Source organism: Pempheris klunzingeri, chromosome 18 (assembly GCF_042242105.1).
Source record: "Pempheris klunzingeri isolate RE-2024b chromosome 18, fPemKlu1.hap1, whole genome shotgun sequence".
Lineage (NCBI taxonomy): Eukaryota > Metazoa > Chordata > Actinopteri > Acropomatiformes > Pempheridae > Pempheris > Pempheris klunzingeri.
Genome location: NC_092029.1, coordinates 12,804,323 through 12,831,777, shown reverse-complemented (window position 1 = coordinate 12,831,777; position 27,455 = coordinate 12,804,323). Strand labels below are relative to the sequence as shown.

The window sequence follows — 27,455 nt, the reverse complement described above, 5'->3', positions numbered from 1 at the left end:
ACGCATCAGCTTTACTCTTATCTGGACATTTGATGGAGCTAGTTTTACACCTCTGATGAGTAATGCAACACCTCTAAGATAACTTAATAGTTTTGGTTTCATGTTTCTACTTCTCTTTTTTGCCCCTCCCTTGATGTAAATATTGTTTGGCGGGCACTTGGCAATTATTTGTGTATATGATGCTGCCTTTTTTTGGAATCATGAATTCAGTGTTTGGAAATAGGATTTGCTGTTTGTTTTGTGTGTATGTTCCGCTCATGGCATCTTGATGGGTATGAAATACAGCTTTACTGATGAGGAATCTCTCCAGTCTCTCCGTATGTTTAAGTTAAGAGAGAATTTAGAGAAACCTGATCATATTAGCTTATACTGATCTTAATGTTCTGTGTTTCTGGTATTTTGTAGGACTTGTGTAGCTGTAAGATATTCTTAAGATTTGTTATAAATAATTAGCCCTTTTTCTTTTAAATGATGAGATAAATGGTCTATCACACTCTTCATATATGTTTCCAGTTTTGGAAAATGTCAGGCTTCCTTTTTAAAAACAAGCTTTTACTGCTAAACTAATCCAATAAAATCATGATGTGTCAGATCCAGGTCGTATTCACAACCATGTTTCCTGCTTGAACATCCACAATAAATCAGTGTTGAGTGTTGAACCTGTGGCCCAGTTAATTAATGAACCGTCTTCAGGATGAGCACTACAATTAGAACGTACGTCAAACTACTCCTCCAATCAGAATGCCTGAAAACTGAGCACAGGCTGACTGACAGAACAACCAGCCAATCAGAAGGCAGCATTCTTCGCGGTGGGCGTATCTTCCACGTTATGCGCTCCTCACAAAGAAATCCCAGCCAGGGATGTAGTCTAGTCTGACGACTCCGCCATTTCAAAGCGCAAAGAGGCAACAGAGGCTGTAGGATATTTTGTACATCTCTTATTTTTCTAATATATATTTTTATTTTTGTTAGCAAATAGGAACATTATATTACTTTTTGAATCTACCTCGCCTGCATCACCAGCTGAAGTAAGTCACCCCCTCTCGACATTTCACTAAAGCGCTTGAAAATCACAGGAACGCCCCTTTTGTACATGACTAAAATTCAAACAAACACTTGTTATTAGCATTATTTATTTCGTATATGCAGTTAGCAGGATGGCTAGCCAAACGTTGAGCGGCTACTTTAATACTATTTTTAACGAAGCGACTGATTTTGACACAACATACGATGTGCCAGGTTTGTTGTGCGATGCGAATTCCAGGAATTAGACACGGCCCGTGTAGCACTTTTGCACTATAATTTGGCTAGCTGTGTCCAGCCTTAGCCCCTACATGCTAAGCAGTACTATTATATAATTATTAGAGACCTGACGTGTATTTCTTGCACAGGAGGCCTCTGATTGTCCTAGTTTAATATTTAAGAGCTCACACAGCTCCAAACGCCTCTTGGGATCAGGATAAAAATGTTTCCATGACGCTCGCCGTGCCATTGGCTCTGCAGGCTTATTGTTTAGTTTAAAATAACACTGTGATAATGTCTGTGTATGTGACAGTCCTCCATGGCATGTTTACAGTCTTTAAAGTTTCACTTATTGACATGCAGCAGAAACACCGCTCCTGTAAAGTGACCACAAGGAAAACTGAACAATTTAAGCTCTAAAAAGGTGGGATTAATTGCAGGGCGTTTGTTTTAGACATCATACATTTAAGCTTGGTGTACTTTTTACTGACAAGTGAGTGTACAGACAGATCAGAGAAAGTATGGTAAATATAGCAGTGGCTGCATAAATCATAATCTTAAACTCACTTCGTCACTCTTCAAATGGTAAAAAATAATCCCAAATCCTAAAACTTGTGTGTTTGAGTGTTTATTTTAGACCTACATACCCACTACTACTACTTTTTAGTTTGCTGAAACGACCATAATGAAAACACAATGTTCCTGCAGGCAGGGTACTAAATAGTACGTTAATGGTGACTTAATCATACCTTTGTTATCATGCATTTCATCTGCACCATTGCATAAATCATATTGCTATTCCTACAAGGATTCAACAACTGTGTTATATGTTTAATATATTCTTGTAGAATTCATCAATGTGTGGATTTCTTATGGGCATTGTTGGATCTTTGGACAAAATGTTAGGCACGCTGGAGGAAAAACAAGTTACAGTCGCCTGCTTCAGTCTTTGATTCTCTTTGATTTCTTCCGGGCAAATTTTAAGTGGCAGCGTCATGCTTCGCTCCTCTCAAATCCTCCTTCCTTTACCTTTCAGCTATCAGCTTTGTCTACCAGTTGCTCGTGTTTAACTCGTAAACTAACCACCTGCTTCAGTATGAGGCACGCACAGCCTGTCACACCCAATGATTGAGCTTTGCCTTGAATGCAACACTGAGGGTTTATGTTTCCAAGTCCTGTTGAGTGATTTTTTTTTAAAGGCCTTGTTTCATATTGTAAAAAGACGTATGTAAATACGTTGGTCATGAGTATTATAATCAAAAATGGTCTCATACAGAAAAGGAGGTTACATGTATCTTTTGGTTAAAATCTCAATGAAACTTTTTTTCACGAGTCATAGTTATACCAGCAAATATTTGTATTGCGTAAATGTTGTATTTTTATCCCTTGTACCTCATGTTCATGAGTAGTAGATTGAGGTGGAATAAATATTGAAGTCATCAAATGTAATTTCACAAATTTGTGCATTTGTATGAACAACAAACATGGGAATGTTATTTTCAAGTACCAATATTAGAGGAGGCTGTCATCGTAACAAATTACTGTATGTAAATATTGACCTACGTCCCCTCAGATGGATGCAGACACAGAAGAAAAGATGACAGAAACTTCAAAAACTTCCAAGGATGAATCTGAAAGACCCGTAATGGACAACAAAGTTAGGTCAGTCTTATGTTCCCACAGTCTAATACTGCCTTTATGGATCGATAATGTTTTTTTTAAACTGAAGTGAAACTTGGGTTTCTCGGGTTTCCTCAGTGTGCAGAGTTGTCAATTTCAGCTTTACACGATTGACTTGGGCTGGTGGCATAGTGGCATTTTTCCTCTTTTTTTTCTCCTCAGGGGTCGTGGGTTTAGAGGCCGCGGTCGAGGGGGTCGGATGAGTCGAGGCGTCATGCGTGGTGGGCGGGGTATGATGAAAGGGTTTGGTCCACCTGGACATGGGAGGGGTCGACCAAGAGATGGAGCCATGAATGGATTTGCACCCATGAGGTACTGATATATGTATGTGGTGTTAAATAGAAATGACAACATTTTGTTTTTATTAGCTGTTAAAAATGCAAAATAGTATCTACACAACCATCCCATAATATGAGCAGTATTTAAACTTGAAAATGCTTAACTGTCATGAATAAATTGCACCTCCCTCCCTTCCCTTGCAGAGGAATGAGGAGGATGCGACCTTACCCAGACCTAAGAGGTCATCGAGGTAGGGTTGGACCAATGGCCATGGGCCCCCCTCCTCCTCCCCCCCCACCACCTCCCATGCACCTCAGAGGCCCCTTCCCACCCATGCACAGGTAATCGCCTGACACAAACACATTCAGTCATATGCACAGATGCATGGTAGTCGAATGCTCTGCTTCCAGGACTGTTTGTCTTGGATTTAAAAATGAGTTTAAAAGCTTTGGTTTGTCTGAATAATTAATTATTTGTGTGGCCACTGTAGACCATGTAACTGTACATTAGTTGAAGTGTATTACTATTAAAGGCTTCCACCCATCCATCTATTGTCTATATATCTTTAAGGATCGTTGGGGGGCTGGAGCCAATCCCAGCTGACATTGGGTGAGAGGCGGGGTACACCCTGGACTGGTCGCCAGTCAATCACAGGGCCGACACATAGAGACAGACAACCATTCACGCTCACATCTACGGGCAATTTAGAGCCACCAATTAACCTGCATGTGTTTGGCCTGTGGGAGGAAGCCGGAGTACCCGGAGAGAACATGCAAACTCCACACAGAAAGGTTTGTTTTGAACAAGAGGCTTCCTCTGACCGAAAATCTGCACTCCTTGTTTGTAGGCATGGACCGCCCCCACCCCCTCCTCCAGGTCATCCTGGTTTCAGAGGGCGTCCACCACACCCTCGAGGCCGTGGCATGCCGCCCCCTGGACCTCCACGCCATTTCCACCCCCGTGGGCCAAGAGGGTAAGAACTGTTTGAATATTAATATCATACTTAAGCTCCGCAAGTCACGATTATCGACACTTTTCTTGCACGCTTTTAAGATTCCTAAATAGATTTAAAATACCTCTGGTAAGAATTTGAGACGTACTCACACAAGTTATATTATTCCTTTAAATCTGTCATGCAAATACGCAGTAAACTGCGAGTCAACAGACTGAGGGTTGTGACACAATGCACAGTCCTTTCTGTCCCTTTTCTCTTAAGCCTCATTATAGCTTAATTTCCTTCACTTTAACTCATTCTCTAATGATCACATTTCTTCTCAGTTTGTCTGTCAAAAAGAAGAAAGTATACAGCCTTTTGTCCAAATAATTTGTCTCACTACAACAAATGTTGAGTTGAAGAATTTTAACTTATAAATAGATAAAAATATACTTACTGCTAACTATTTGAATCCAGACTATTAAATAGTGCATGGAATCATGAACTTGCAGCAGACATTACACTGTATTTTGCCTTTCAAAGGTACACAGTAACCGAGAGAAGGGATGACATCCCTGACTGGAATAGTTCAGATGGCTGCTCTTATCAGAGTGTACCCCCTATTGGCCAAAGCCAAGAATCCAATGTGTGATTTTATCCTTTTACACAGCTACCACAATGGACCCGTCTCTCCTCCTCCTCACCCCCCACCTGGCAGAGGCCAGAGGTGGCCAGGGCCCCCTGGTGGCCGACGCTTTTAACACAGCCTGCCCTAAAAACAATAACCAAGCAGGTGTTAATGTAGAAGGGGCCTAAAGTGGTGCAGTAAATGAAATGCCCCTCAATTATGTGTTATACAAAGAGTATTTTGATGACATACTCTGTGGCCAAATGTCTGGTTATTGATATTGTCTACTGGCAAAGAAATAATGTGAAAATGACTAATGACAACCGAGGACACACAAAATGCCTCACAACTTTTAACAATGTAAAGGCATCCTCTGTTTTCCATGTTAAAGAAATACTGTTGGTACTGTAGGAACTATTTGACATTGTTGAGAAAAAGCTGTTGAAAACAAGTTTGAAGCCGCTGTCCTCAAAGGGAAGAAAAGTCTTGTCAAAGTTCGTTTAATGTTCTGTGGTTCTTGTTACAGTCACCCCGTGAGCCTTAAGAAAGCTTCTTGATCCTTTAATAAAGTATAAAAAATGGGTGATGCTGCATATTTGAAGGTGGGGAAAAATTAATGAAAGAGTGCACAGCAGCCCTCAAGCACCACTGTTACTAGTTTAGTACACCTTGGACCTCCCTAACTTTTCCTTTTGTTACATGGAACTAGTATGTATTATAACCTCACCAAGCAGTGCAGAAAATATTGTTTAACACTTACACATTTTTCAAGAGAACAGACAATATTCCACTTGTCGAGTATTCATGAGTATTTAATTTTATATCGTTAATGTGCAGCTATTTTAAGTTATGAGTATTGCTGTTTGGAACATTCATGTTTGTCTTCAGCAATCTATTGTGTAATGACAAAAAGGAAAAGGCATTATAAATGAATAGTATATTGAAATATATATCTAGTAGCTTTTATAAATGAAAGCAAATTACGTTAGTATTTGCTTTAGTCAAGAAATTACTCTTCACTGTGTTTAGTTTTTTGAAGTGTTATAAAAACGTTATTCACTGTAATTAACATAACTTTTGTGAACCTGTGAATGTGTTTTATGAAAACCGTCAAGACATATGACATAGCCGTGGAGAAAAAAAAATAAAACTAAAAAGAAACTCAACTTCTCTTTTTTTGTTTATTCACAAACAAGTCTGAGAGTTGTCATTACAGTTTACACAGATTATGTAATATATGAAAGAGAATGAACTAGAGCTGTACACAGTGGCAGAGTAACAGTGTTTCATACTTGAAAGTGAACATTTGATTTGACTGCAAAGATGCACATAAATATGTAGACATTTTTGAATGAGTGTGGAGGACCAAGAGCCTTTAATGACAGAATGAACCTTTTCTATAAGGTCACTGAGATAAGAAAAGGCTTAATCCACAAATGAATGAATTGCACTCACTCAGGTCCATTATCATTTCTCTTGCCATGCAAATTTGACTGGAGGAGTCAAACAACCGCTCCATGTGAGAGGCATTCAAATGCCTTTGACCGAACGTCATGTCGCAGTTAAAATTCAGTGGTAGCATGTCTAAAAGGAGGACATCATCTGCAAAGGATAAACACTCTGATATGACCAAGGACTTTCATATTTTCTTGCTGTTATAATAAGAAACTACCCAGTAATTTCAATTACCCAAACAGGGCTGGAAAACCTCACTATTGTCTATTTAAGTGTTTTTCTATTCTTATAATTCTTATTCTTTAATATTCATGTAATATATAAATATATGTTTGTTGCCATGACTGTAGTTGCACATAAAGGTGCTGTACCCCATAGCATGGAGTAGTAACAGATGAAGTGCAGTTATAGACAGTAATGGCACCAGCTCATGGGACACTAAAGAAAGTGGACACCAATTTAAAAAACATTTGAACTCTTCAGGTTTTGCAAGCTTTGTGAATGCATGTGGTGCTAATTTAGGCATTTTGAGGTCATAAACATAGACATAACAAAATCCTGCTGTAATGCAAAAGCACAGTCACAGGATTTATTTTTCTTGCTGTACGTTGTCTCTGCTGCTAACACAACCAAGGATTGTGAGTTATTTCTGGATGAAAAAGCATTTTATTACCCGAGTCGCTAAGGCACTGCAGAATCCTCAAATATGGCTGCAGACCTTCATCACAGCTAGTCTGCTTCATAAATTATCCACAGACCGGTGTTGGCTCTCCCCTACTCTGTCTGTCTTTTTCCATCTCTTCAGCACTTTCAGTACATTTTGCTGCCTCTTCAGTCTCTGCAGTCCCATCTTGTTTCTCCCTTTGGTTGATTATAACAGACTGACTGTTGTTGTCTCCTGAAGGGGGGCACACAGTACAGTTAACCTCCCAGGCCCCAGGAACCCAGGCCCTCCCTCACATCTCCCCCCTCCTTCACCAGCGGCGTGACGCCTAAGGTCCGGCTCTTCACTTGAAAAGGTGAGCCTCCTCTTGTGTCTTAATCCCTGAACCCCTCCCTCACTGACGCCTGGAGTTTCTCTCTTTCAGGATGGAAGCTGATTTCAGTGAGGCACAAAGGACTGTAGGATAAAAGGTTATGGTAGTTTTTATCTCTTATTAATGGCTCCAACCAATAGTCGAGCAAACCGATTTTTGCTCGACTTACATGGAAGTACGTCTGTACCTTTTTAAAATTTTAACAAGAACAGGCTGTAAGTGCATCTTGTGATGATGTAAGGAGAATGCACGTATATCCAGGACGAGATGGTCTATGAACCAGTATTATTGCACTAATAACTGGTGTGCAGAAATTTTGACTTGTCTCAGTAGGAAAAGCACAAAAAGCATGAATAATAAAACTAAGGAAGTCTGACTGTCATTTTGCTGCCTCAGTTCCAGGGTCCTGTTATTGTTCATGCTGCCTCACTGTCAAGACTGCCACTGAATTGAATGGAGCATCGTTGATGTTATTAGTAGTGATTTATTTTATTCTATTTGTGCTGGAAAAATGATCAGAAGCTCTGGGGCTTAAAGTGCAGTGAGCACAGTGACATCTGGTGGCTTTCAAAAAATATAACAACAATACAAAAACAGCCCCTTAATATTGGGGTCAAAGCTTGACAATAACCCTCTGATTTTAACAGTTTGAGCCTCATAGTTGTGCAATAAAAGTACTTTGAGTCTGCGTGCTTTTATTTTATCTAGAATCATTTTCTTCAGAAGTAAAATAATTAATACATTGCCTAAAAAAGACTAGATTTAGATTTACTTAGATTTAATCACATTGTTACATGGTATCTGTGCTTTTCCTACTGTGACAAGTCAATATGTCTACTTTCAAAACATCAATAGGCAAAGCAGATGTCAGTGAATAAAAGTTTAGGTATTGGGCAAATATTCACTTGTGGGCAACAAAGCCAACAGGAAAGTTCACAAGCTCGACCTAAACTCTGCAGCAGTAGGACACAACACTGCTGTCTGTCTGTGCTGGTGAGCACGGCTTTACAATGCATCACTACATCACTGACAAAACATTCAGACGCCTGTTGTTAAGGTGTGTTGAGGGATTTACGTTTTAGAAGTAAAGATTCCCATGGTACATGTAGTGCAATTAGAGTATCACCATGTTTTTAGGAAGTATAGTTGTATCTTACATTATAATGATGTATGAATCTCATTAGTTTAAACTTGTAACAGTTTTGTCTAGTGGTTGGAGCATTTTTAGGATTCAGGTAAGTTTTTGTGAGATTCATGTGCATCTTACTAAGGCTGATCTTTTCAAACCTGCAGTATCCAAACAAACTAAGAAGGAAATGTATGTGGATCATGTTTAGAATTTACGTAATTTCTGTCACAGTTAGTTGTTACAAATACCTACGTATTCATTGTGGATCCATGGTCATTACGGAAGAAATCATTTAAAATTATATGGGCAACAACATTTATAATCAGACTGGGTTCATGATCAGGGACTCAAAATTATACTAGTAATGAGTTGTGTTGTGTAGCTGGAAATATTGAGCCTTTTTGCAGCAAAGAAATGTTAAAGTGCCTCACCACAGTTTCCTTTTTTAAAGATGACACTGATTTATGTATGACCTCTGTATGATAGCTCATCTAATACAGGAAGAGAGGGGTGGTGGGGGGGGCAGGCCTAACATTCAGTAATTATTGCAGTGGAGAAAAGTGCCTGTGATGATAAATGCAGGGACTTTTACCAGGAAATCTCCCTGAAATGACGGGAAGTATTGCTCAGTCACTGAGCCTGCATACGTCAGGTTGTTTTCACTGTTGAACACATTTGAATGTTAAATTCAGTACTTTTTCCCCCTATATTGTGCCTCAAAGTTTGGTGTATACTAATTATTTAATAAATGAAAATTAAAGAAATGTCTCGTGTGCTAGTCTTGTGTCCTACAGAATACATGTGTTCATACAGAATTGCAATCCAATATCACTGCTGACAATTAAACAAGCATTAATATTAATATGATATAATTACTAGAATCACAATTCCCACAAAATAACTGCATTAAAGGGTGAGTTAAGGTTGTCGTTAAATGCAGAAGTTATTTATTCAAGAAAATCCACAATGTACAATTGATCTCACACTGTTTTGCCACAGAAAGACAGTGAAGACACACAGCAGCCAGTGAATGATTGTTAAACATGTAAGTCATTATGTGTTGACAGTATGAACTGATGACCTTTTTCTGTGCCGTTCAACACTAGATTGACAATGTTGAAATTTATATGATGAGTGGTCCATGAGTCCATTATGATCATGTCAATATTCCAGTTCCCAATGACATAAAAGAAGCATCCGTTTCTCGTCACTGAATTCACTGGCTGGGCTTGTCGGCGATGGGGTGGTCATCCCATATGGGTTCAAGGATGTGATCTGGAACCTTCTCCATGGCAGTCTGATAACATGAACAGAAGAGGGGTCCATTCATTCATGCATGTATAATTAGACTGAGCAGGTGGGATCACTGCCACTGAACGACTGACTCTGCAGTAACTTACCTTTGTCACCGCCATGGCTACACCTTCAGGGAGGTTCCTCTGGATGTATTCAAGGTACACCTGTGCTGTGCTGCCCGTTATGTGAGACAGCTACAAAACAAGAGAACAGATCTTAAACTCTTCATCTCATCATCACAATATAAGTAACAGACATTATTTTAAAGGGTTGATTTTAAGATGCAAGTACAGTACAGAGTAATTGAATTAAACAAACATAAATAGCCATGTTCAGGCTCATCACCTCAATGCACCGGTAGTGTGTCCTCATCTCATACTGGACCCTGTGTTTTTTGAAGATGTGAACTGACTTCAGGACTGTAAACCTCTCTGTGTCCTTAGGAGGTTCATAACTGTGGCAGAGGAAAGTAGATCATCTGTAACTGTCAGCTGTAATGTACGGCTAATCCAGTCCAACTTTATTTATGAAGCACATTTAAGAGCAACAACAGCTGACCAAGGAACAGCAGAGACCATAAAATAACGCAAGAGAAACAATAAAATACTAGTTTACAAGACAAAAAGAGCATAAGAAGAAGAAAGTCAGCTCTCACACTGAGTTAAAAGATGAGGAATAAAGATGCGTTTTAAGGAGGGATTTAAAAACAGGCGGTGTAGGAGCCAGCCTGACAGGCAGAGGCATCTTAGCTCTGTTGGTACTCACACTTTGTTGACGGTGATGCCCAGCTCTTTAGCTGCCATGGTGGAAAAGAACTCATAGCTGTCCAACACGGCTCTGTCGTGAGCTTTGACCAACACTGACACCTTCTGAAACAGTGTGTCGGGCTCCTCTGTGACAGTGATCTGCAAGGAAACCAGTGTAAGCAGGAAGCAAGACACATGCACACGTGTACGAGTATCACTTTTCATATTATATTAATATTGGGCTATTAAAACATAGTCTAAGGTAGAATAAAGAAACTGTAGTGATAACCCACTGATGAAGGTGTTGCTGATGAAAACACTGTTGCTGTGTGGAGGGAAGTGCTGGGTGGCAAAGGGAGATGGGACCTGCAGAGAAACAACAGTAATTAATCTCTGGCATAGTTATCAAGTTTATCACAAATGATACTGTGACGTTAGTGTGAGAAAACGGCTTAGTTGAGTTTGGTTTTGGCTTCACGCTCAGTCCTGTTTCAAATCCACTGAGTATATTATAACAGTTGATAACGCAAATATATGTGATGTTGTAGAATTTCAGGACAGATTTCAGGATCTTTTAATTAATGTAGAGATCAGTTATAGCCACATACACTCTACCAATCAAAACAGACACCCATGTTGCAGCCTTTTGCCACTCTGAATGACAGATTGTGGAATAATTTCCTTCTGCAGCTTTGCACAGCTTACTTCTATACAATTCTTATTAGTACAATTATACTAAAACTAGATTGCTTTTTCTGTAATCACTTATTCATGGCTTTACTTCGTTTATTCAAACCTGTCCTTTTGTATTTCCTGTAAAACCCTTTAGAGTATTGTCATTTTAATGCAGCCAAACAAGTGCTCTAATCATAGATTCATGCTCTACATTGATACATTTAATTTTTAATTTAACATGTGCAATGCTGCTTAAACAATTTGTGTAATGTTTCATACCACTGGAACCAAATGGTTGTAAGGACAACTGCTGCCTCATTGATGTACAGTAAAAGTGTTTGTTACTATTATTAATAAACAACACAGACTTACATCATAGAACAAAAACTGTAACCTACCTGATTATATTACATTTCCTGAGAGCTGAACAGGCGCCCAAAGCTCTCGGTCCCTGTGAATAAACTTAATTAGTGAACATCTACAGATGACATTTGCTGTATTCATGCAGTGTGGTCGTGACCAGCATGCAGCACCGACCGAATAGTCAGATGTTCTAACATAAACTATCACGATGGTTAATTATACACAGATGCTGCGCAAAAACAAGAAATATGTTGGTTACTGTACCGAATGTGAGCTTCCACTAAATATCCTCGCCAGACAGCATAATTGACGCCTGAGAGCCATGGGAGCGGCCATGTTTGTGGGGAAGGTGGGACAAAAGTTGAAATAAGTTTTCAGTGCTGCCCTCGTGTGTACTGGAGGGTGAACGACCACAGCTGAGAGGGCCAGAGTACACAGCTGGACCAACCTCTTCAACCCTTTAATGCCTGAACCATGAAAAAATTGCCAGAAAATTCAAATTTCTTTGAAACTGGAGTGTTTGTTGAACCTTCTGACAAATTAAAAAAAAAAAAAAAAGTTTAAAAAGTCTTAATTTGCATCGTTTTTGCTACATCCGGCATTTTTGTGCAATTTATTGCTCACAGTTTGTTCATCGTAAACAAACAAAAACATATAAAACACAGATAAGATACAAAAAACCAAAAAATATCACACTGATGATGTAGAGGTCTCAAAAACTCATGTATCAAATATGATACACCTGGCGTTAAAGGGTTAACATAAACAGACTTTTGGTACTGATGTATGTATCTTATATGATGTTGAACAAATCTGGGCAAATAACCTGCAAAACTGTTTGTGGTTGGATGGAGAATATTTATTTTGATCGATAATTAGTAAATGAACGTCTAAAAACACCATCAGTTATTCAAATGAATGTCTAAATAGTAAACCTAATACAAGGACTAGACATAGATGCATATGTTGTGTAATGCAGACATCAAGCCAAGTGAATCTTAGAAAAAGAAAGAGAGAAAGAGTAACAAATGATGCTAAAGGTTTGAGGTACAGATTTTCACATATAGATATGGTATTTATCTCAGGTTACTCAGATAGCTGTTAAAAGTGGCACTGGATGCATTGTTGGTGTAAAAGTTTGCTGTGTGTCCCACAAATCAAACGCAGGTTAACAATGTGCAAGATATCACAGTCTTTAAAATCAACCCTCCCTATCCCAAACAGCAAAAAGATTATCTTTAAAGTCAGAACCGTGAAAACAGTCATGCCTCCTCTTTCTTTGGCCAAAGTCCATCCAATAATGAGTACATTTGATGCTTCAGGTACATTCAGATATAATACTTTTACCAAAGCAGGACCTTTACCTGTAACAGAGTCACTGCACGCTATTACACATTTGTGAGCAGATCGATGTTAAGAACTGGAGTGCTCCCAGCCTGTCAATGGAGAACATATTGTTTCATCCTCGTTTGAGAGGAGATTAGATTAAAGTTAAAACTCCACAGTTATTGATGCGAGCTGTGATAATTTAATGGGTCTGAGTCACATGTGTGTCACGTGGCCCAGCTGTCGGGCCCTGCCAGTGTGCAGGAGCAGGCTGTGGGCAGAGGAAGCAGCAGCAGCAGCACGGAGCGGAGGTAACAGCCCCACTGACCATTCATGTTTCTCCGGCTTTGTTGACGACAGGTCCGCTATTATTCTGCCACTTTGTCCATTGCGCCGCCGATACGTGGTTACTTTGAAAAGCTACATGCTAATATAGAAAACCCCATTAGAATAATCAGTCGGCTAACGTGCTAGCAGTAGCCTGTTAGCGGCGAGTGCCAGCGGCGGATGGACGCAGCCAGACTCCGCTGATGGTGGATCAGGTTCAGCTAGCTGGTCGGTTAGCCGGCTAGCTATCAGTGGCTGTTCTCCGTGGAGGGGACAGCACAGGCAGACAACGTTAGCTCGGTTTAGTTTAGCGTCAGTGCACGAAGAAGGTAAATGAAGAGGAAAGATTAATCCTGCTGCTGACATGTTTTCACCCGCGGAGCCCACAGAGCTCTCTGTCCTGATCCCACATCCAGGATATAGCTAGCTGTAGCTAGCAGGCAGCTCAGTGTTATGGGTGTTTGTGCTATTTTAGCATCATCTCACGGTCTTCAGCAGTATGTGACTGTCAGTCTTTAGTGTTATTATCACCAGCAGGACTGGCTCTTTCTGACTGAGTGGCATATTGTTCTATATTTGAGTATTTCTTTTGCTGGAGGTGTGTGTGATGTTCTTGTACCGTAGTCTTATTTGGACTGGTGTGGGCATCATGTTTTCTTTGATTTAACCCGTATTTGGACTATATTTTTGAACAACGGTTGTCCACCGGGTGTCATTTTATTGTCGGATCTGTTGACGTCCGTTAGAGCCCACTGGTCTGTCTTGGCTAACGGTACCGGTTGGATAACTCTTTCGCCTTTTTTTTATCTCTGTTTTGTTGTTTACCTTTAGTCTGTTTCCTTCTTTTATTGTTTATTTAAACCATTTATCCACGAGAGGCCGCTTTGTTCCGTTGGTATAGCTTTTAATAAAACGGAAAGCTAAAATGATACGTGATTCTGTTTTAAATAATTCAGCAATTAGTTAAATATCCTTCCGCTGAGCAGGATAGTCCTGAACTGAAGTGACATAAGTAACGGTGAGTGAGGGGTAATTTTAGGCCAGCGCATTAATATTTAAATTGGCGGCTGTGGGCGGCACATTACACTGCTTGTACGGTGGCACCTTGTCCGCTTTGTTAAACGATTTAAACAGATTTTTTTTTTTTTTTACAGCACTCGTTTGTTTATTTGGTGCCCATTTTAAAATGAGACTCTCTCTTTTGTGTTTTCCAGCAGTCCTCCATGGGATCCCCGAGGCGGGTCGACAAGGCAGGCTGGCAGACGTGATGACGTTAGCGGGAGAAGCAGCTCTCCTGCGGGCTGACAGCTGATGGAGAGGAGTCCCTGCTCCTCCTCCTCTCACACACACGGCCGGGGTCCTGTGAGGAGGACACGGAGCCCAGACATGACACACTGAACTGGACAGAGACGATTCTTACATCAACTGGAAGCACTGGGACGGATCGAGTGGAAAATGGATGCGTTGCCTGTTGATGAGTTTACAAGAAAAAAAACACCTTTTGTGTTAGTTTTTGATCAGCTGATGTGAGTCTGGAATCTGCCACTTTGGATTTCTAAATATTTTCCTGCTTCTTATTTGTTTCCTTGTGAACCAAACAGGACCAACAAAGCAGCTCGCTGATCAAACACATCAAAATGACTTGAATGAGTGCCTTTTGTTGTGTATGCAGCCCATTCAGCTATATCTTCACCCCAGCAATGCTGAAGTCCACACTTTTGTAACCTCATTCTTGTTTGTGGAGAAGTTTTCACTGATCACCTTTAATCCGTGTTGCAAATCACCGAGATAGCCAAGGGAAAGCGCAAGTACTATGCACCGTTGTCGCTGTCTCACACCCGACACCAAACCAATAACCTCATCGGAGGAGAGGCGCTCATAAGGGTACCGACCTCTCCGAAGAAGCCCCGGCCTCCCTCTGGGTGTTTTGTAGAGAGCTGCAGGGATGTTCGCCGCCGTGGAGCATGGTCCGGTCCTCTGCAGCGACTCCAACATCCTGTGCCTGTCCTGGAAGGGCCGAGTGCCCAAGAGCGAGAAGGAGAAGCCGGTGTGCAGGAAGCGCTACTACGAGGAGGGCTGGCTCGCCACCGGGAACGGCCGAGGAGTTGTCGGGGTCACGTTCACTTCCAGCCACTGCAGAAGGGACCGGCCCACCCCGCAGAGAGTAAACTTCAACCTCAGAGGGCACAACAGCGAGGTAAGACGAGTTTCATGGGACGGTGAATGTCCCAGGCTACATACCCTGTTTATTCTTTTTTATACCGTGCAGTTGTCCCGTGTAAATCCTGCCTGTATCCCGTGCAGTCCAATCTTTGTGCAGTATTTGATATATTTTTTACATTCTTCGTCCTTCACACTATGCGTGTACTGTATTGCAATTATCATGAGCAAAAACCCATCATGGTCATATCTTTATAAGTGAGTGGTGTCTTTATTTTTTGTTATGTTTTTCTATTTATTAGTCAGTTAGTCTTCCCCCTACTTTTGACTCTTGAGCTTCTGTATGAATATCCCCGTGTCGTATTATTAAAGTTTATCTTAAATGCATATTAGATCATTCATACTAGAGTAAAGATATTTGTGTTAAAGGACAGGCAAAGAACTAACGACAAAAAAATCATCATAAAAGTTACAATGACAATATTTATTTCAACATCAATATGCCCCACCAACCAGTACTTTTCTATTTCAGTGTTGCTCTTAAAAGTAGTGATCATATTGTGTTTACAAGAAAACGTTTTTTTTCCAAAATCATTAATTTAATACTCTCAGGTGTGTTATAACTGAAGGCTACTCTGACTCACTGAAAATAGTTTAGGATTGATTAATTTAAAGCAGAATTTTTTGCATTTGACCTATTAAACATATAAAACAATACATATATCAAGTTGCCCTCTACACTGTCAGTAAATACAAGATCAGTTTCTCTGCTGGTATTCTTATAATAACAGATTATTGATCACCTCCAAACAGACTTCTCAGACCTCCTCAGTCCTTTACACCTATGATGCAGGGGAATGCAAATGACTGATAATTATCCTTTTATCACTAGTAGCACTCTGGGCTCATAAAAAATATGATGGAAGAGTACAGTCTTAGAAGTTTTTAGCTGCAGGGTCAGGTGCTGAACAATGTCCTTGAAGCTGCAAGTACTGCACTTATTTAGACCAGGTGTGGCAACAAGTGTCTTGCCAAGCAGAGTTGTTGTACCTTAGTTGAAGGGTGGCAGACCCTGTGCTGTTGCAGGCAGAGAGTCTTCCTACAGCAGGTGATTATGCATTAGATCTCTCCGCTGCTCCTAGTCAAAGCATTTCAGTGCCCCACTCTCTGGCATTGCTCCCATATTTCAACATGGTTATAAAGTTTCCCACTACAAGTGCAATGAGATCCTTTATTTTGTTATTGGAGAGATCAGCTGAATAAAGTTGGGGTCAATTGCTCGCCATGTATATGAATATTCCAGTCAGTATATAGCAGTGCTGGCATTAGTGGAGATTGCACACAGGTTGCGTTTTCTCTTTTAGTGGGTGTAGCTGTTGGTCAGATGGAGCAAGGTGCTGAGTCAGCATTCCATAAGGCAGCTGAGGGGAGAGTGGATGAATCCCCACAGAGAGTGACAGAAGCGCAGCAGAAATGTCATTTAACTCTGCCCACTTGAACGTGGTCCAAGTACTGAATTTTCCCTTTTGTTGTTTTGGTGCATGCAGTGTGGAGGAGGTTGAAACTAACTCTATTTTACCCACTTTTTTCACATGTGAATTTGAGTTGATAACATAGTGAATTTTAATCTGCTTAAGTAGGTGGCTACTTAAGCAGATTAAAGTTCACTATGACACACATATGTTTTGTGTATGCAGGTTGCCAGTATCACTGACTGAACTTGTATGATAATGGTGTTTTGTTTTTTTATTGGCTCTCCATTAGGTGATGCAGGTGCAACAGCTGCCCTTCCATTGATTGAAATATAACACAATAGTTCCCATGTTTTCTACAGATATAATAGACTATATCTTTATAGTTTGGTTGCCATTCAACTGTAAATCCATCAAAACTGAAACACATTGCACAGCTCTTCTCCAGTACACCATGCTTTATTCACAAAATGTTTCAGACTGTCTTTGCTTCATCATCATCATCATCATCATCAGTATTTGCTGAATAAACCATGATGTGTTGGAGGAGAAACATTTTACTCTTGATGGACTTGAATTAAAGCTCCCACTGGTCTCTACCTCACTGTTGTCAAAGTTAGAAATTGTACTGTTCAGTTGCATATGGGGTAAATTATGGATGCAACTGAACAGTACAATTTCTAACTTTGTGTCTCTGACTTTAATGTTATTTTGATACAAATTTGTAACTTTTCATCTCCAAAAATGCTTTTCACTTTAAATGCAGATGCAGATTTTCCCCACTGCCCTCTGACCTCATTCCAGCACCAGTAATGAAAGCAGCAATGCCCTCTCCACTTCCACTCTGATGAAAAGCAATAAATAAATGCTTTGGGGAACTCAAAATCATCACTCGTCCAGCCTATGCATAATTTCGGGTTTCTGACAGTGGTGGAAATCACACTGCCTAATGAATTCTGTCAAGTTATGACAGATCTGTTCACTCACTTGCGTCATTTTCCATCCCAGTTCTGTCAAGGAGAGGCGAGAATGCAGTTTGCAGTATACAGTTCAACAACAAGGAAAATAACCCCCAAGAGCATGCTATATAGTCTGCAGTCCTGACTAGGAATCAAAATGTGTTTTAGAACAGTCACAAGCTCTCCCGAATACACAAGTATTTCATTTTTAAAGTTTATTTTTGAAATAGCTATGTCAATACATTTGGGTAACCTTCCTTTGTCTTCAAAAGCTGCACGCTCAGCAGTAAAAGCGGTCGCGTCCCCCGACAGTCCTGTCCTTTAAACGTCAGTGCTGTCATTGAGCACTTGTCATTGGTGACGAGTGTCCTCTCAGATAAATTAGCTCAAGTCATGTTATGAATGAGCATGCACAAAAAAGGCAACATGAACTCATCCTGTAGCAGTCCAGTGCTGCCAAGATCAATACTTACGCCAGCATCCTTAAGTTTGGCCATTATTCCTGTTGATGTATAGACCAGAGTGTCCTGTGATCATTCTAATAAGTGAGTGAGCATCTGAATTGATGCGTCTTTTGGACTTGGCCCAATACAGGCAATGTAGTAAAGTAAAGGACTGATCTTAAGCTGTCAGACATCTGTTAAGAAGTGGGCGACGGGCAGAGGACTGTATTCATGTGGAGTGTTGCACTGCCTCTGTCTAGATAGAGGGTTTTATTTATACTTGAGTCCATCCTTGATAGAAAAAGCTGACACTACAAGATACTTTTGATAAAAGCATCCTGTATTTTGGTGAAGCTCAGCTGTTGTCCTGCTCTAGCACCTATTGTGAAGGCTCTCGTGATCTTCTTCAGATAATGAAAAGGGTTTGTGGGTCCAAGGCCTGTTGTACGTCTCTGATGAAGGTTCGTCCTCCTCTCTGTGCCTAATTCCCTTTCATCCAGGGTGAGAGATAATTAATAGGTAACGGCTTCAAAGGGAGCAAGGTGTATGTGTGTCGTGCCATGCTCTTTTTGTTCTGTCTCCCACCACCATCTTTTCACTGTGGGTGTTGGAAGCAAACTGCTGTATTATTTGCTTTGTGTTTTTCATGGAGCTTGGTGGCTTAGCAAAAATACTCAGACCCACATTACACTGTCAAGTCAGCATGTTGTTGTTATTTTCCATATCTATAAGCAACCAAACAACTTTTGAATGTATTGTTCTATTATTATAGATGTGGCAATAATGTATACAATACATCAAATACCAGAGAGCACCTTTTTGATACTGCGTGGTGAGCTTATTTTTTTTTAAAGTAAATGATGTAAAACCATAGTAAACTTGTAATTAGACCTAGCAGTGCTGATCATACAAAAACAAACCAGTAGTCCCCTGTTGTTGTTGTTGTTGTTGTTGTTGTTGTTGTTGTTGTATCAGGCCATGGTCATTACTCAAAACAGCGATGGGCATGAGCAAATTTAGGTGATGATGTCATTGTTTCCCATATGCTACGTTTTCCATATCTACAAAGATGCAGTGTTTTGAAATATCTGCACTTAAGAAGGCCTTTAAAAAATCTCTGTTTTTGTGATGGTATGTGTGTGGGTGAGAGGCAAAAACACAAAAATATCTGTACACGTGTTGAAGAGGCGATATTTTCATTTATCAGTTAATCTACCAATTCATCTGGCTCTTAAAGCACATGGAGCTTTCTTTTCGTGTTAATTTTGATGGTCCCTGTGGAAAACAGAAAAATAGAAATTCACACTAGAAAATGACGCGTGGGGGTTTGATTTCGATTAGTGGACTTTGAGACGATCAATGCCCACAGCCTCTCCCCACAGTCCAGCCAGACTTTGCGGCAAAAGAGCCACAGCAAGCGGTGTGACCAGCCCAGGAGGACAGGGAAGACAGCCGGGATAAATGGGGGTCAGTTGTTTCGTTTGAATTGGACCCCACGGCAGGCATTTAGAATTGGAAAATAGAAAGAGCCAGTATAACCAATCTTTTAGTTTGCTTGTGTAGATTGTATAGAGGCATCACTATTAAAATGAGACTGTTTTATAACCAGTTAAAAACTCACGGTAGGTTTAATCATTTAGTGTTTAAATGCTGATTGCAATATCTCAGCGTCCAATATGGTGTCCTCAAATAGTGTTTTTATCCAACCAGCAGTCCAGAACCCACAGATATTCAGTTCAGTCACGAGGATGCAATGCAGAAATAAGCAGCAAATATTTACACTGGAGTAGCTAGAACCAGTGAATGTTTAGCATTTTTACTTGAAATATTGATGATCAATGATCAATTGGTCATCAAAATAGTTGCTAATTAGATTTCTGGAGATTGACTATTCATTTTAATACTGCTTAACATGACTACTTTGGTTACTGTTTCAAATTGATTTGAGGCAATTGATCATCGGGTTGATGGGAATAATGTTAAGAGCTTTTTCACATCGTGGCTGTTTCACACATGAGCATGAATATTATAACAGAAGAACAATTTAGGTCTTTCTGTTTGAGTGACATTTCTTTTCAGACTAAAAATAAATCAACCTGACAAGTGAAAAAGTTGTATCAAAATAGAATTTGTCCTCAAGTGTCCTGATACTATTTTTATATCATTATCTTAACTGACCTGCTAACCTTGAGCAGCAGGCGTGTTAAATATAATTGAAAAAAATAGATGAAAGTAATAAGTTTTGTGTCTTTTTATGTGACTGTACTTCGGATGCTGCAGAGTAATGCCCCAGGGACCAGCATCAGAATAGATCAATGCCTCCTTTGACAATCAGGTGCTTTTTTTTCCATTACAGTCAGATGCTGAGCAGACTGAGCAGCTAGTCTCTAGGAGTCCATTCATTCTCTATGAGAGCTGAACATCGGAGACAGGCTTGACAATGACTGTCAGCATGTTGACAAGGAAATTGGCTGCAGCACAGGTTTTGGGCAAATTGTCTGTCAGAATCCCGTCAACTGCTAGCTGTGCTATTTGTCTTACAGCAGAATCATAGATACATGCTTTACTCTGTGAGGGAAGTGCTTTTATTTCCGGTGAAAATATCCACTGCTTTGATGCTTTTCCATTGTTGAATCAGTGTGTCGCAGTCTGATGCTTGCATTTGTTTATTTCTTTAATTGTTTGGAGAAATAAATATGAAATTGGAATATATTAGAGGTGATATCCAATATCTAACATTAATAAAAAAAAAAATTGCTAAATAAACTTAAACAACTCAATTCAAACATTTTATCTAAGAAATAACAGCAGATGAATATTAACCAGCAGATATAATTGGGTGAATAGATACTGGTAGCATGGTTTCAAAACAGACTTTCCTCCTGGCCCTGTCCACAGATGATGGCCATCTCTCAATGACTCTCTGAGAGTCACAGTAGATGTTCTTTTGCATTTCAACTTGTGTGTGGTTTTAGGATTGACCACCATTTCACCTATGAAGTAAAACTGTAATCGACATGCCATCGTTGGTGATGTTGCCTGTGTCCGTTTTCCGGAAGCCGATGCTCTTCACACTGTCCGTTGAATTATATGTTGTGGCCGCAACATAGAACACGCAGGACTGTGTGTAGAGCACAGACAGAGTAGATTACAGCAGATGTAGTAATGCCACTCACAAAGTTAGCTGAATTTAGTTCCAATCAAGCAATTGGCTGATTGTGTTTACTGGCCCAACATAACTTTTGTTTGCCTCGATATGCTGTATGCGTTTTGATCCTGATGTAGTCCTCCTTACTGCTCCATCATCATTGGCCTATAGGTGCATGTTTGCTACAGTAAGCAGTAGCTGCTCGCAGTTAGAAAGCACAGTGCGACTCCTATTTCTTGAGCAAGGACACTGTAAGAGAAAGTAGAACATTAAGTTAAAATCTCAGGGGAGGATATTTTTCACTGTGGTTGCTAAAAATATGCATCTTGATAAAGTCCTCAGTACAATGTCATTGTGTTTATGAATTGCTGTGACTGAAACCCCTTTTTGGTGATGGATGTGTGACTACTGGAACAGTTCATATGCACCTCACCACCTTTCCCATGAGTCTTATGGGTGGATAATTGCCCAAAGTCAGGAGTCCCACCTGTTGGTTTTCCCCTCTGAGGCTAAATCCAGGCTCTTGGCTAAGGCAAAAAGGACAAATGTGTGAGGCCCTAATCCAACAGAGACTGGTTACCCCAGGGAACCAGCTCATGTTTACCACCACACCATGGGTCGAAGTCAGTGCAGCTTTATTAACCATAAAAATTTTCACTTGATAATTTAGTCTGACTAAAGCTGCAAAGTAATGCTTAAGTTTTAGCAGTCTGTCAAGCACTCAAGAGTTATGGTATGAGTTTGTTGTGCCTCTTTGACTTTTGAACTTCATAGAGTCTGTGCACTCTTCACCTAAAAGCCCATGTCCCCATAGAGCTTTTCTTTGCACGTGTTCGGTGAAAGAAACACTTTGTTTCTATGATATATATTGAACGCGCATCGCCGGTTCGCTTTCTATTAATTATTTGTATTTGTTTATCTTTGTTTTTTTGTCTCTGTTAGCACTAACAGGAGAATGCTTGCCCTCGTACTTTGAACAGGCGAGTTTAGTGGTGACGACACCAGCACCTTTCTGAAAAGTTCATAGATTTTCAACTAGAAATGCTCTGAGTGACCGCTTAATAAAGGTGGAGTGTTCTGAAAAAAAAAAAAAGCTGGATGCAGTGCTTTTATCTTGGCAGTCGCATGCGCCCGCATATGCTCTGTCCTCACTGGGAACAAAAAAAAAAAACACCATGTGGACACGAGCCCTAATGCTGTTGATCCTGATAAATCGGAGGCAATGAGTCACTCTCTTAGATGAACCCCAGCTACAGTTGTCTCCGATTCAGTGCGTGACTCTACATCCTGATATGATATGATATAATATGTTATATGTCATAATCTGTTCCTTTGCAGTTCAGACTGTCAAACTAGCTAGAAAGCTCTCATTCAGTCCCTGTATGTGTTCGATCATATTTTACAAAGGGTTTAACTGGAGCCAAGCCATCCAACAGTGATAGCCATCATATCACGATCATACAGGGTTAGTAGTTAGAAATAATAATATATTTACACTTCTTTTTTTTTTTATCCCCCTGGTATTGGATTAGTACATTGTATTGGCTAATATGGAAGTTTTAGTACAGGCATTGAAACATCTCATCGCTAACGTGTCCCTCTCTCATTTTGAACTTGTTCTGTGTGACGTGTTCATGCGTGTTCATCCTTGCAAGGCCTCATAAATAAATGAGTTTATATCTTCGGTATAAGAGCCCCTTGCAAGAACAAGCACTGATCCGAGACCTGCACAGCTATTTTAAATGGGCATAGTGTAGGAAGAGGATACTGGATGATGACTTCTGTGTTGCAGTGCAGCTAACTCCTCTGTTCAGACTTAATGGGGACCACAATAATGGATTGCAAGACAGGCACAATGCAGCATCATTTTTCCTGCATTACAAGCTAAGGAAAGTTGGGGTAAAGTCATCACTTTTAATGGGCTGCGCTGCATTTCTGCCTCAGAGTTTTCCTCAGTGTTACTCACCTCAGCTTCCATCACCACTCGTGTCCAGACACTAATCTGTGTTCCTTGGTCTTGTTATATTGTCTCAGTAGTTCCTTCCTCTGCACCACAGCCTTCAATCCTCCTCTTCATCCTATCATGATCTCCTCCCCTGTGCCTTTACACTTCGCCCTCTTGGACATCTTCCTCTGCTCTCTCGTTATCTGACCTCTTGACATTAGAATCCCTGCTCAGGGTTGAAGAGTACATGAACCATTCATTGCATTAAAATTGTCTCACCAAATGTGCTTAGTGGAAAGGGCTTTAGTGTGCTAATCTATCCTCAGAGAGGACATGTTGCATAACACTCAGGCCCCCTTCTTCCTCGGGTCCAGGTGTACAGAAACAGCGAGGCCTTTACAGTGCAGGTGCTTTTTGCTCTGAGCAGTGCTCGTAGTCAGGAATCACAGACCAGTCTGCACACTTAAGTTCACTCTGTTTTTGAGTTGTGCCTTTAGCAGGATAAAAACTTCTCATTCCAGCCTCCTCAGCAAACAGCTGAGAAAACAGAAAAATGGAAAATTTAAACACCAGACAGTTCCTCTTATGGATGTCTGTCTGTACTGTGTATGCTACTTTGTTCGCTTTTTATGCTTCAGAGAGGTTCAGTATTTGCCTAAAACAAACACATTTCCCTCCTTGTGAGTTTGATTCAGCTCAACCCACTGCGTTGATAGTTTGACAGATTAAGTCCAGAAACACATCTAAGGGATGGCAAAAACTATTAAATACAACATAGAAAAACTGTAGACAAGTTAGTGTCTTGTGATGCTATAGATCTTATTTATGTCATGATTCTCTCCCCCAGTTTCCTGTTGCATTACAACTTTGGGGCAGCCTGAAAAAATCATAATGCACTTTACATAAATTTGGCATAAAGAGCCAAATCAGTATCACTTCCTTGTGGCATCATTGTAAAGCATGAGCAACCAGAGCTCAACATTTCTGGATCACATCAAATTTAAGTGCCACTTTCCTCTATGTTTGTAACACACCCAGTAATAACCTATATTATCAGATATTAATATTGATTATGGTTTTTCACATGCTACTCGTAAACATTTCAGATTCTACCTCCCCTGAAGGTTTCTGACCTTTCTGCCACAATGGAAATCACTCCAGGCCGACTTTGCTCATCTTGGTTTCTTGCTTTGTATCATCACAGCGAAGCACTTTTCATTAATTGAGTTTTGTGTCTGATTTAATTTCATGTCAGACCCAGAATTGGAGGAGAGGGTAGAGGGTGTTGGGAATGGAAAAGGGGAGAGTCTGTCCTTCTCGCTTGCTCGTATGGTATCTACCTCCTGGTGGTCTTGACTTTCCATTGATTCTTGACTCATTAGTCAAGGAATTCCAACAGCTTCACATACAACGGGTAGCATTATTCTATTTATTTTTATTATAACTGCTGTTTATGTTTTAAACATAAAACATTTGTTTTTTTTTTCTGGTGGATAAGTCTGTTTTGATGTGTCTAAATGCAATCTAAATTCCCCATGTAGGACAATAAAGACTAAACTACACAAATCTTCTTTTTATAGGTGTAACTATTTATGTATCTTATTATTCATATAAACCTTGCTTTACGTAAAAGAGGTTAATGTGTACTTTAATTTCATTGTGCATGTAGTGTAATTTAGGTATGCGCATGTATAAATGTGACCAAAAAAGTGGCTTTTTAAAAAAGTGACAAAGACAATATTCAGCTATACTTTTGAAACACAGAGTTCCTGTTCAGCCAGTCCAGCCTGCTTATTTGTAACCTTCTTGCAGAAAAGAAAGTCCTTTGTGCCAGACACCAGTGTTGCCATGGACCCCATGTGCTCACGACTGCGCCACTGTGACACTGCACTGTCACAGCGTCCTCTCACTTCTGCTGACTCCAATGCAACCCAAAGCTGTCCCTTGATTTGATTTGGTCTTCTCAGTTAAGTTGCTAGGGTCAGCTCAGCTCCCAGTCTCCAAGTCCCAGCAAGGCGCCAGGGCTGCAATGACAACGGCCAGGCACTGCAGGAGTGAAGACAGTGCCAACTTCCCAAGCAGAAGTTGTCAATGGCCACGCTTCGGCCAAAGGGTAGAATTAAAAGGATCTGAACCACGTAGTCTCCTCCTCTCTTAGTAGGATCTGTTTGGAATGGGTTGAAGACAAGGTTGAAAACACGTGGCTGAAGGCTTTGTCCGTCACGCTGCAGTCCTCCTGCAACTCTCTGTCTAATTTCTTAAATATTAAATTGTGTTATATTTCATCATAAGGTACTTTGAAAGGATCTTTGAGCATGTGGGCACTAATCAGTTACTCCACAGTGATTCAGTTTTGTTAGTACTTGTCTTTGACAATGCAGTACGTAATTATTGTGTTGGCTTATGTACATGTGCCTTGTCTGCCCATGATCCCTCTGGCCCCTCGCTGTCCTGTGGCTTCTCACTCTTATCCCTGCTCCATGTGACGTCTGATCTCCCAGAGTGCTGCATCACAGTGAGGTGCTCAGCTGTCCCCCTCGCGGGATGCCTGACCAGCTCACACTAATCTCCACATTGAGCTAAATTTACACACACATACAGAGATTATTCTCACCTCTATGTGACTGCAGATAAGTGTGCATACAAACAAGACCGCATGCAGCATATGTAAACCCTATGTTTTGGCCTTCTGTATATGGATGATGCTATGCAAACTGTAGTTCCAGCTTAATCTAAAGTCTCATGTGTACACTGGCTGGAACTGAATTTGACTGTATAATACCATCTGGAAAATCCATTTTGCACACCAGAGGTTAAAGACCTCTGTTAGTGGGGTAACAACACAAATTTATACTCCCTGAATGAGATCTTTGAGCATGAAAACTTCTTATCTTTGACAATACTACTGCCGAAGCTTGCCAGCTTTACGCACAGTGAGCTCTGCTGCATCATGTGACTGCTGTGGCTGAATGATAGATGGCAGGCCGTTTTTAATGGTCCGTGAATATGGTCAACTCAGTAAGAATGGCTTAGAGACCTTAGCTGCAGACCTGCAGCAGTCCAGTTCTCATTGTGTCCTCTTTCCTGCGGCTTGCCAGCTGAGACACACCTATAGAGTAACATTAGGATTTATACCACTGGGAGTGGGAGTGAAAACCTAGTAAATCTGGCTCACAGGACATCTTACTGCTGAGGGAGCAGGGCCAGGAGAGCTGTGAATCCTACTGTATAGTCATTACACTGGAGGGCTGCACATGGTGTAATCATATAAACATGTTTGTGTGAGAGAGATCACTGTTAAGTTCACCTAGAATAACCCTACCAATACACCCTTAGCAATACACAACACAGTGACAAATAGGGAATTGTTGGGAAGCCCAGCTGAATACTGACATACTGAATACTGGCAATTCTGACTTACATCAGAATTGCAGTTATAATTGCATCTTCTACCGGAAATGTTTTACAATCAAACTATTTTCTTTTCAGTTTGGACTTTATTTATAGTAGCAGTGTTAATGTGCAAAGTGAATACCTTAAATTAGAAGATGGACCCACCTGAACAAAAGCTACCTGGGATTTCTTCCATCATATACAGATTATCGTTAAACAAACTTTGCAAACTTTATTTATTATTTTTCCCACCACAAATCACCTCGGTTGTGACTCATTAGACTTTGTCTGCTCTTTTCCCAAGCTTATAAGAACTCAGTTCAGAGGTTTTTTTCCATCATTGTGTTGTGCTGCTCAGTTTTTTACAGAAAAGTGAGAGTATGATGTGAAATTGTTATCACTATTGTTACAGCTGATGGTTGAAACAGTCATCTCACTCATTACATGTGTGGCCTTGACTGTAATATTGCTCTACTGCTCATTTTTCCTTAAGCTTAAGCACCCTAATATTATTATATTTAACTCAAAAGGAAATCATTTTATTCTGATGCTAGAAGAGGCACTCTTTATTACAGACAAGGTGAGTGGCCTCCACAATGAAACGCTTGTCAAAAAAATCACATTTTTTGCATTGTAGTTTTGTGCTCAGCTATTATTTGTACAAAAATTGTCTCCTTTTCTTAAACAGTTCAGCTGTAATCAATGAAGTGGCAGTGCCACAAGAAGACGTTGAGAATGTTTTCTCTAGTTTTCCATAACTGTTCTGTTAATGTACTGTATGTTAATGACACCTGTTCCACTGGACCTCGGATAGATTG

The 27,455-nt window shown here is 40.4% G+C and overlaps 3 protein-coding genes across 3 annotated transcripts in view; 2 read left to right on the top strand and 1 right to left on the bottom strand.

Moving 5' to 3' along the window:
* Positions 1-888: 888 nt before the first annotated feature.
* Positions 889-5,978, top strand: LOC139218111 (actin nucleation-promoting factor WAS). Its single transcript, XM_070849660.1, has 6 exons — positions 889-1,028; positions 2,816-2,904; positions 3,085-3,234; positions 3,405-3,542; positions 4,049-4,174; positions 4,806-5,978. The coding sequence occupies exons 2-6, from the start codon at positions 2,816-2,818 to the stop codon at positions 4,894-4,896; spliced, it is 594 nt and encodes a 197-aa protein (XP_070705761.1). The 5' UTR covers positions 889-1,028; the 3' UTR covers positions 4,897-5,978.
* Positions 5,979-9,303: 3,325 nt separating this feature from the next.
* Positions 9,304-11,800, bottom strand: mrps10 (mitochondrial ribosomal protein S10). Its single transcript, XM_070849659.1, has 7 exons — positions 11,729-11,800; positions 11,500-11,552; positions 10,720-10,792; positions 10,446-10,585; positions 10,026-10,134; positions 9,785-9,874; positions 9,304-9,681 (listed from the first exon to the last, which is right to left on the bottom strand). Exons 1-7 carry the CDS (start codon positions 11,798-11,800, stop codon positions 9,601-9,603), a joined length of 618 nt encoding a protein of 205 aa, XP_070705760.1. The 3' UTR covers positions 9,304-9,600.
* A 1,266-nt stretch (positions 11,801-13,066) lies between these two features.
* Positions 13,067-27,455, top strand: part of tulp4a (TUB like protein 4a) — a 32,497-nt gene continuing 18,108 nt past the window's right edge. The window contains exons 1-2 of the mRNA XM_070849158.1: positions 13,067-13,101; positions 14,332-15,314. Of these exons, the coding sequence (XP_070705259.1) occupies positions 15,063-15,314 (252 nt within the window). The 5' untranslated portion in view covers positions 13,067-13,101; positions 14,332-15,062. The remainder of the gene's footprint in view (positions 13,102-14,331; positions 15,315-27,455) is intronic.